General features: G+C 47.7%; 1 protein-coding gene across 2 annotated transcripts in view; it reads left to right on the forward strand.

Annotated features, from left to right (window-relative positions):
- The window catches only part of CAPZB (capping actin protein of muscle Z-line subunit beta), a 66460-nt gene extending 57542 nt beyond the window's left edge, over nucleotides 1-8918 (forward strand). The window contains exons 7-10 of one of the 2 annotated variants that reach the window (XM_033159436.1): nucleotides 2719-2784; nucleotides 5730-5806; nucleotides 6508-6620; nucleotides 8588-8677. In XM_033159436.1, the coding sequence (XP_033015327.1) occupies nucleotides 2719-2784; nucleotides 5730-5806; nucleotides 6508-6610 (246 nt within the window). In that variant the 3' untranslated portion in view covers nucleotides 6611-6620; nucleotides 8588-8677. Of the gene's footprint in view, nucleotides 1-2718; nucleotides 2785-5729; nucleotides 5807-6507; nucleotides 6621-8587 lie in introns of both variants that reach the window. The other variant, XM_033159437.1, reaches the window with a different exon arrangement.
- The last annotated feature ends 945 nt before the right edge of the window (nucleotides 8919-9863 follow it).

Here is a 9863-nt window from a genome sequence, read left to right on the forward strand (position 1 = left end):
GGGCCCAGCAGACACACTTGGCTTGCGCTGGTCCCCCCACCCCCACCCCCACCCCGCTGGTTTTGCAAGCAGAGGGAGAAAGACCGGCAAGTGCCTCTCTCCTCCACTCCCGCCTGCAAACTTCCCTTCCAGTGGTTCTGGGGGAGCTCCAAACAGCTGGGCGAGAGTCTTCTAGGGACGTTTGGAAACCTCTTTTGAAACCCCTTTGTTGTCTTGACCCAAGAGTTCTTTTTTCTCAAAGGGCTTTGTCCAACACAGCATAAGAAAATAAAAGAGCCCGCTGGATCAGGCCAGCAAGCCCGTCTAGTACAGCATCCTCTTCTTACAGTGGCCAACCAGATGCCCCAATGCAAAGCCCACGAGCAGGACCTGAGCACAGGAACCCTCTCCTGCTCCCCTGGTTTCCAGCAACTGGCATTCAGAAGCATTTGCTGCCTCCAGCTGCAGAGGTGGAGCATAGCCCTCATGGCTAGTAGACACTCATAACACAGTCGTACCTTGGAAGTGGAACGGAATCCATTCTGGAAGTCCGTTCAGCTTCCAAAAATAGTTCACAAACCGGAACAGTCACTTCCGGGTTTGTGGCGTTCAGGAGCCAAAACGTTCCAGAACTAAGCTGTTCGAAAACCAAGGAACGACTGTACTAATCCTCCGTGAATTTGCCCAATCCTCATTTAAAGCCATCCGGGTTGGTGGCGATTGCTGCCTTCTGCGGGAGTGAGTTTCATAGTTGGTGCCTGTGCTGCATGACAAAACTGTCCTGAGTCCAACATACAGCTTTATTGGACACCCCCAAGCTCTAGTGTCATGAGAGGAGGGGGCACAACCCAACCCACTTTCTCCATGCCCTGCATGATTTTATAATGAACTTTTTTCACGTCGTCTCTTACTTGCATTTGACCTACTGTAAACAAAACGGGCTGGTACCTGCCTGCATACCCACTTCTCACATGCAGGTGACCCCCAGATTCGCTGTTACTTAGCTTAGGCTGTGTCTGAATCTACTCCTGCTGTTGCTGGTGTGTGCGTTTGTGAGTGTGAAATCATGTTATCTTAGCGCCGATGCATTTCGGACGACGTTGCAATTAATCTTGTTTTCATTTGCTTGTGTGCCGCACCTTGATGGCTCCGGAAATGAGTCCGATAAAACTCCTGGTAGTAAACCGAGAGGCAAAATTATGCACTGATCTCACACCTCCTGAGTCATGCAAAATTACAGCCTTATGCAGTGTCAGCCCCTTGGGGCATCTAGCTCAGGACCTGTACTGGTAGTTCCCCAACCTTTTTGGGGGGCCAACCCTAGTTTCACAAACAGATCCCCACTTCCCCCTACACTACCCTCCATAAAAAGCATTATTTGGAAGAGTGGTTTGCACAGCCCACGAAGGAAGAAAATAACACAATAAAATTCTGATCGGTGAACAATTATGAATTGCACACTTATTCAAAACCCAGTTTAAAACTACGTATTCAGTTTAATGAATGCAACAAAATGGATGAAGTTGATCCAGCGATACCAGCTTTCCAAAGTCTGGTGTTCATTTGTACCTTCAGCGCCCCCTGCCTCTTAGCACCTCTGTAGGTAATCCCACCTGCCCCCAGGGGGCAGTACTACCCATTGACTGTTGGTGGCTGCCCTGGTATTCAGACCAGGGTCTCTCCCAACCCTACCTGGAAATGTCAGGGATTGAACCTGGGACCTTCTACATGGAAAACAGATGTTCTACCACTAAGCTACAGCCCTTTCCTTAAGTTGTTGTTGTTGTTGTTAATTCAATTTGTATACTGCCCTTCATCCATCCATCTGGTCTAGGGAACCGCCTACTAACAGGGCTGGGGGATACCTGGTTTTCAACATTGCGATATATCAGCTGCTAAATACCACGATATGCTGATATATCACGATGCCTGGGATGCCTACATTGGCTCCCAGTACGTTTCCGAGCACAGTTCAAAGGGTTGGTGCTGACCTTTAAAGTCCTAAACAGCCTCGGCCCAGTATACCTGAAGGAGCATCTCCACCTCCATTGTTCAGGCCGGAAACTGAGGTCCAGCTCTGAGGGCCTTCTTGTGGTTCCCTCCCTGCGAGAAGCAAGGCTACAGGGAACCAGGCAGAGGGCCTTCTCGGTAGTGGCGCCCGCCCTGTGGGTGGAACGCCCATCTATCAGATGTCAAGGAAATAAACAACTATCTGACTTTTAGAAGACATCTGAAGGCAGCCCTGTTTAGGGAAGGTTTTAATGTTTGATGTTTTAATATTCTGTTGGGAGCCGCCCAGAGTGGCTGGGGAAACCCAGCCAGATGGGCGGGGTATAAATAATAAAATTGTTGTTGTTGCTGTTGTTGCTGTTATATTTTGGCTGCTGCTTCCCACCGCCCAGCCCTACACAATGACGGAGCCCCAATGCCTCTCAGGCTTGCGTTGAAGCCAGAAGACCATTGGGGCTTTGTTGAACTGCTCAGCATGCCAGGCTTTGGTGGTGGAGAGACTCAGAAGCGGCAGCAGTTTCACTCATGATATACTGCCAGGTGAAGGCGCCACCATGCTCTGGTCCTCAAGCCGGTCCTGGGCAATGCATCAAGCAGCCTTCCCTTTCTCTCCTCTATCCCCAGTGTTTTTCCTCTTTCCAGACTCCCAAACAGGTGAGCTCTAACCAGTGTAACCTCTGTGGTGTTGACTTCCCTCTTAACCGGATCTTTCTTCCTTCCCTGTTCCAGATGGAAAAAGACGAGACTGTGAGCGACTCCTCTCCACACATAGCCAACATTGGGCGCTTGGTAGAGGTAGGTCCTGACAAGGTGTGGGGGGGTAGGGAATCAAGATTCAGGGTGCCCTCTGCTACCCTGTTGCCGACCACCCTAGTCTCCCAAGAGGACGGGGTGGTTGAGTTGCGTCTTCATGTGGGATGGAAAGCCCCCATTTCCTCCCTGGAGTTTATCCACCTTCTTACAACACTAGTCTTGCACCTAGCAGCCCATGGGCCAAATAAGCCCAGATTTAACAATTTGCTTATCACTCTCCTATATGGTTGCTAAATGGAACTTTTTGGCTTCAGCTAACACATCTAGAGCTAGAGCCCAGCCTCCTTGCTGGCCATTTTTGCATCTTAAAGGTCAAGGTAAAGGGACCCCTGACCATTAGGTCCAGTCGTGTCCGACTCTGGGGTTGCGGTGCTCATCTCGCTTTACTGGCCATGGGAGCTGGCGTATGGCTTCCGGGTCATGTGGCCAGCATGACTAAGCCACTTCTGGTGAACCAGAGCAGCACACAGAAACGCCATTTACCTTCCCACTGTAGCAGTACCTATTTATCTACTTGCACTTTGACGTGCTTTCGAACTGCTAGGTTGGCAGGAGCTGGGACTGAGCAACAGAAGCTCACCCCGTCGCGGGATATATATATATATATATATATATATATATATATATATATATATATATATATATATATATATAGAGAGAGAGCATCTTATGGAAACTTAAATTCTACCATTTTGTGTCCTTTATTTAAATTTTGAGATTGTAGCCAATTAATTTATACTTCAGGGTAGGTCTGATGAAATGACCATTAGTTAATCTTGAGGACTAGTAACTTCCATTTTAAAAAAAGAAAGAAACGAGACCCTTAGAGTATGCCGGTTTGCACCCAGATACCACATTCTGGGTTGTATCCAGCTAAGTTCAACTCAGAGTTGACCTGTTGAAATTAAATAGGGTGGGGGGAAGCTCTTGATGGCTACTAGCTATAATGGCTATGCTCTACATCAGGGGTCGGCAAGGTTTACCTCACCTGGGCCAGTTCACTCCCGTGGAGATCGCTCCATGGGCCGGATCGCGTCTGCAGAGATGCGATTTCCGGCGTCTGCGTCGATGTGATTTTCAGCACCTGCACACGCGCAGACGCAATTTCCAGTGCCACGAAAGCGAGTCCCTGCTCTGCGCTGTGCTGGTTTAGTGCAGCGTGTGGGGACTCGCCGAACGGGTGGTTCGGGTCGGGGGCAGCTAGTGGGCCATTTAAACGACCCCCGTGGGCCACTTGTCGCCCATGGGCTGCTGGTTGCCAACCCCTGCTCTACATGCACAGTTGGAGGCAAAAGTGCTTCTCATCGCCACTTGCTGGAGACCACAGGAGGGGAGAGAGTGCTCTTGTGCTTAGATCCTGTTTTACAGGTATAATGAACTAGCCCCCTCTTGGACTCTCTCTCTCCCTGGCATGCTAGTTCATCATACCTGTAAAACAGCCATGCCCTCCCTCCCTCCTTTCTCTCAAAATATATGGGTCCCACTGGCTGCTGTTCTTTTAAAGGTCACACCGCTCGGCAAGTAGGCGCCTCCTTTCTCTCCAAAAATGCCAGTGCGCCCTGTTAACACCCTGACAAGAATGTCTCTTGGCTGTGTGTCCCTTGGCCTCATCCTGATTGCCAAGGCTGGGGCAGACTTGAAAGGGCAAATGAGACGGAGTGGGAGAGCATCTTGTTCATTTTGGGGAGGAGTTGCATTTTGGCACTCCCAACTTTTCTGGTTCGTTTCTGCATTTAAAAAGATCAAGGGGGAGTTGGGGTGGCACACTTGGCCAGGTTACATCCCCCCCTTCCCGTTTTACCCGCACAATTCCCCTCCGAGGCTGGTTAAGGAGAGAAAGAAAGGCTTGCCCGGGGCGTAAATAGCTCAGTGAAGACTGCAATCCAGGCTCCCTTGGTTCAGATTCAACACTGTTCATTATACTGCTCTCTTTCTCCTGCCTGGCACAGCCTTCAATGGTTAAAAGGTCCTCAGTCACCCCACCTGTTTGCTGTGGGGGATCCAGCTAGACTTAAACCCAACCTCATCTTTGAGGTTGTATAGGCCCCAACTGCACCATGCATTCAAAGTGGTCTCATGCCGCTGCCATGGTGTCCCCCAAGGAATCCTGGGAGCCTCTTAAAGGTGCTCACAGTTGTTAGGAGACCTCCCCAATATTCCCCTCCCAGAGCTGCAGTTCCCGGGGAAGAGGGATTGATTGTTAAACCGCTCTGGGAATTGTAGCTCTGCGAGGGGAATAGGGGATCTCCTGACAACTCTCAGCACCCTTAACAGACTACAGCTCCCAGGATTCTTTGTGGAAAGCCTTGGCTGTTGAAAGTGGTACGATACTGTTTTAAATGTGTGGTGCGGATGGACCCACAATTCCTGGACTTGTATTGCAGCGGGTGTTTGCTTGCATGGGTGCCTGCTGCCCTCTAGTGGCAGGGATTACAACATTCTGTCTCTTGCTTTAAAACCTTGATGTTTATTCCTACACATTTGTTTTTCAGTTCCCTTGCTTCTCTCTCGTTTATTTTAAACATGCCACTTTGGGGTTCATTTTTCTTGCTGAAGGCAGTAAGCCCCATTAAGACCATTGTCTCCTCAAAATGATTCTGTGGTTTAAACTGGCCTTTTCCCCTTGCCAGTTTAAATGTTTTTGATTTCTGTACATCCATCCTGCCAGCCATCACAAGGCAAAAAGGAGGATTTTATTTTTAAAATACTTGGATGGGTGTGTACCAATGGGGTGTCTGAGGGGGCATCATGCTGCAACGCAGAGCAAAGCAGTTCTGCTTTTAAGTGGAAAGGCTTATTCACAGGTGTGTTCCTGTGATGGGGTCATCTTCCAGGCCCCCTACCTTGCTTCTACCACTTCCTCCAGGGTGGAAACTAGCACTTTGAACTGACTGTGGGTTCTCTCTCTCTTTCCACCCCATTTCTAGGACATGGAGAATAAAATCAGAAGTACGCTGAATGAGATTTATTTTGGGAAAACAAAGGACATTGTCAATGGACTGAGGTAAGGGATGGACTGCAACTATGTGGTGGTTGTTCTTCTCCCCTCCCCTCCCTCTTTCCTCCACCCTCTTGACTCCCATGAATTATTTCCATCATTTAAAAAAAGGCATTTCTCTTTGAGGAATGTGTTGAACCGTAGCACATTTTAGCAATGCTATGCAGCCCTGGCTCCCTGCATTTCAAGCCCACTACAAGAACCAACTGGAATTTCAACTCTATCCTACCGTTAAGAGTGCCCTGTTCTGTTAAATTCTTCCGAGCTAATCTTAGGTTTTTGTTATCCCCCACCCTCTCCCAGCTGCATTTCTCCAATTAATGTGGCAAAGGTTTCAGATAGCAAGCTTCAAGGTAGCACAAAGAGCTTCCTCTTTGAAGAAGCACTCTGTGTGACTTGGCAGCTTGCTACTCTATAAGCAGCTGCTTCCCAGCCACCCCCAAGCTGTGTGTCATCCGATTTCCAAACCAAAAGAAGCATCAGTTGACGGTGAACTCCTTCCTCTCTGCCTTTGCTACCTGAAAGCTACGTCATCTGTCTCCCCTTTTCTCCCACCCCCGCCTCAATTCTTTCTACCTACCGTGTTCTCTCTCCTGCAACTCCAGTGCCCCCCCGATTCTGCTTCCGTTTCTCCAGCTCTTCTGACCTGTTCTTTTACTTCCTCTGCTTCTCTTCCCTTTTCCATTTTCACACCTGCTCCTCTCTAGATCTATTGATGCTATTCCCGACAACCAAAAGTATAAGCAGTTGCAGAGGGAGCTCTCCCAAGTCCTGACCCAACGCCAGATGTACATTCAGCCGGATAACTAAGCCGGCCCAGGTATTCCCCCTTGGCCTCCCTCCAGCCTGCAAAGTGCACCACTTGGCACTAAAACAGCACTTAACTTTGGCCGGGCGAATCCGGCCTTCCTTGAGCGCATGTTGGGGCTCTCTCTGCCTTTCACACAAACTAACCCCCTAACCTCTAACTTGAACCAGTTAGAACACACTAGGGCCCGTTTTCTGTCTGTCTGTCTGTCTCTCTCTTGCTGTCCCTTTCTTCCAAAGGCTTGATTTGTTCTTATTTGCCCACTGTTTTGGAGTTTCTTGCACTTGGTATGTTAAAAATAAATAAATAGAGTGTGTGTGTGTGTGTGTGATTTTGTTTATCAGTCTGTACACTGGTGGGGAGAGAAACCATGCCTTCAGCAATAAGGGCTGTATGTACACCATGCAGAAAAGCCAGCAGATTCTTTGTAAATGTAACACCACCATCCCTTCCTTTTTTAAAAAGTGGAATTTGGTAACTGTTAGAAATTCCACAGAAAACCCTATCAGTTGAGTTTGGGGTGGTGGCGGCGGCAAGGAGCTGTATGGGGTGCTGAAACTCCACCTCATTCAAGCCTCCCTTCCAAGATTTCAGCCGGCATTGCTCACAAACGTTTGGGCTTCTCTTAGCAGCGCTGTGGACTAGAAACTTGGCTTTATAAAAATTAAAATGAAGCCCAATTCTGCATATACCACTTAAATTCATTTGGGGATTGTTTTTTATTCTTTTAGACTTTTGCAGAATACAAATTTAAGTTGCAGGTTGCTGCGGAACTATTCCGGTATAGGCACCTATTTTCATTCTTTCCCCCCTTTTAAAACGGAAGCTGGATTCTTCCAGCTGTTCTGCAGCACCACAAACGGTGGCATTAATCCACAGAGCTTTGGGATTGAGGCTCAACAGGGAAAACAGGGAAAGGAGTAGAAAAGCCAAGGTCTGACTTATGGCCATTTCTTCCTTCCCCTGACTGTCAGGAACAAAACAATTCGCCGAAGACTCCCAGCCCAAATCAAACACTGTGCAGTCTCATCCCCACTGTCTTAAAGGGAAAAAAGAATTGCTCTTCTGAATTCTAACTGCTTAGGCTGCATGGCAGTGACTAACCTCAGGCCGGCTTAACCTTCCACGAGTTAAGCTCCTAACATGCCACGGAAACCCCCTTGAGCCACGTTGAGGGCGATGCCTTGCTTGTTTTGATGGCAACTGGGGAGAAAAATTCCCTTCTCTTTCAGGAACACTGCTGAAAAATGTATGTGGGTTTGATTTTGTCTACTAAAGCAACCAATATATATTGGTGTTTTCCAGTAGAGTTGTGGAAAGCTAAGGAGGTGTTAAATAATGGCCAACTGTTCCTTCACTGCTAGGATATGGGGCCAGTTTGTGGAGGGGATCAGTCTGCCAGCAGTGATGGTGCCATGGAACCTCCACATTCAGCATTAGTCTATCTGAGTAACAGCGGCATGACAGTAGATGAGAGGGGTGTTGCTTTATCCCCCAGCCAGCATGGGCACATGCAGCCCACTAGCCTCTTCATTCAGTCCGTCACGAAATTTATATACTGCTCGATTGCAAAACAAACATTTCAGAGCAGTTTACAAAAAGGAAGGTTTACAAGGGAATTGCTTGGAAAAATTTGATCCTTCAGACTATGACTTTAAACTACTTTTTAAGACACTTGGCAGTCATTTAAAAGCACAGTAATGTAAATTAATCCAGAATGCATACAGCAGTTGGGAAGAGGCCTCGACAGATTTCAGGGAGATTTCACAATTAGCAAGGAACCTGTGGAGTGCCAGAAGAGTCGTCTTCCAGAAAATGGAGCTCTTAGCAGGCTCATAACTATATAACGTATTAGTTTCTGCCTCTTCTCTCCCCAAAACGCAAATCCAAGGCCCCCAATCAGCCATTCTGCAATCTTCAGGGTTTTGTTTTGTTTTTTTGCAATTTTCGTTTTTAACCCTCTGGCTCTCTTCCTCCAGGTCTGTGCAAACTTTTGCAGACAAATCAAAGCAAGAAGCTCTGAAGATCGACCTGGTGGAGGCTTTGAAGAAGAAGCAGCAAAGCTAAAATGAAAACAAACAAAAACCCCGCTCCGTTGACGATGCTAACGAGACATGCCATGCTCTCATTAGATTCCTTTTTCTTAGAGAACTTTCCCCCCTCTCCCTTTCTCCTCTCTCCCCACCACCCGCCTGCCACTATTTTTTCTGTCTGCGTCTCCATCACATCATGCCCACATACAAAGTGCTGTCTCAAGTCCCACCCCCTCCCTAACCCCACCCCGGTTGAATAAAGCTGTATAAACTTTCATCAGTCTCTCTCTCTTGGCTTAATTTGCACCATTTTTTAAAAATTCTCGAGACTTTGCGGAGCGCATTTCTGTAGAGAGAATCCACGGGAGGGGGTGGTGTTAATTTTTTTGCCCTGTTTTTTTCCCTGGCCCCCACCCTGACATCTATATGCATAAAATCACCATGCCATTCTGTTAGTCTTACCCCTCTTCCCCTCCTTCCTTCCGTCCCCTCCCCTCCCTCTGCTTTTTTTCTTTTCATCTTTTGTTACATTGGTGTAAAAAATGTAAAACAAAACAAACAACAAAAAAACTTTATTATATACTGTGGTGTGTGAAAGAGGAAAACGAAAAACTGGAAAAGAAATTGTTCCATGTATGTTTGGGGGTGGGGGGCTGTGCGGGAGGGGGGGCGCGCAGAAGGCTGAAGTAAACTCTCTCCCAACCACCCCCGACTTTTTGAGCTGTGATGAGTTTTGCTGAGTTGGCGATGGCTGCAAGATGTTCTTTCTTAATGGGGACAGTGAGGTGCTTTCTCTCTCCCCCACCCCCCAAATCCCTTCTCTTGTTTTGATTTCTATGGAATGCAGAAAATTTTTTAAACCTACCCCTCCCCGGTTATTTTTATTTTATTTGTAATGCTTAAATCGGAATCTACATCTTATACTTGAGCCTCCATACTTAAAAATAAAAAAATAAACCACAAAAAATATGAAAACTTGCGTTGGGAAGTTCGCCGTTTTTGCACGTTCCTTACAGTGGGTTTGTTTGATATGTGGTGGTGCTTGTAACAAGTCAAGTCAGTGGGATAGCCTGTCTAGCATGGTCAGGGAACCTGCACTCTCCCCAAAGGACTACAATTCCCATTGTCCCCAGCTAGCAGGACCAGTGGTCAGGGATCATGGGAGTTGTAGTCCAACAGCTGGAGATCCAAATTTGGGCTAGGTTGAGAGACTGGCCACATT

Source organism: Lacerta agilis, chromosome 8 (genome assembly GCF_009819535.1).
Source record: "Lacerta agilis isolate rLacAgi1 chromosome 8, rLacAgi1.pri, whole genome shotgun sequence".
Taxonomy (NCBI): Eukaryota; Metazoa; Chordata; class Lepidosauria; order Squamata; family Lacertidae; genus Lacerta; species Lacerta agilis.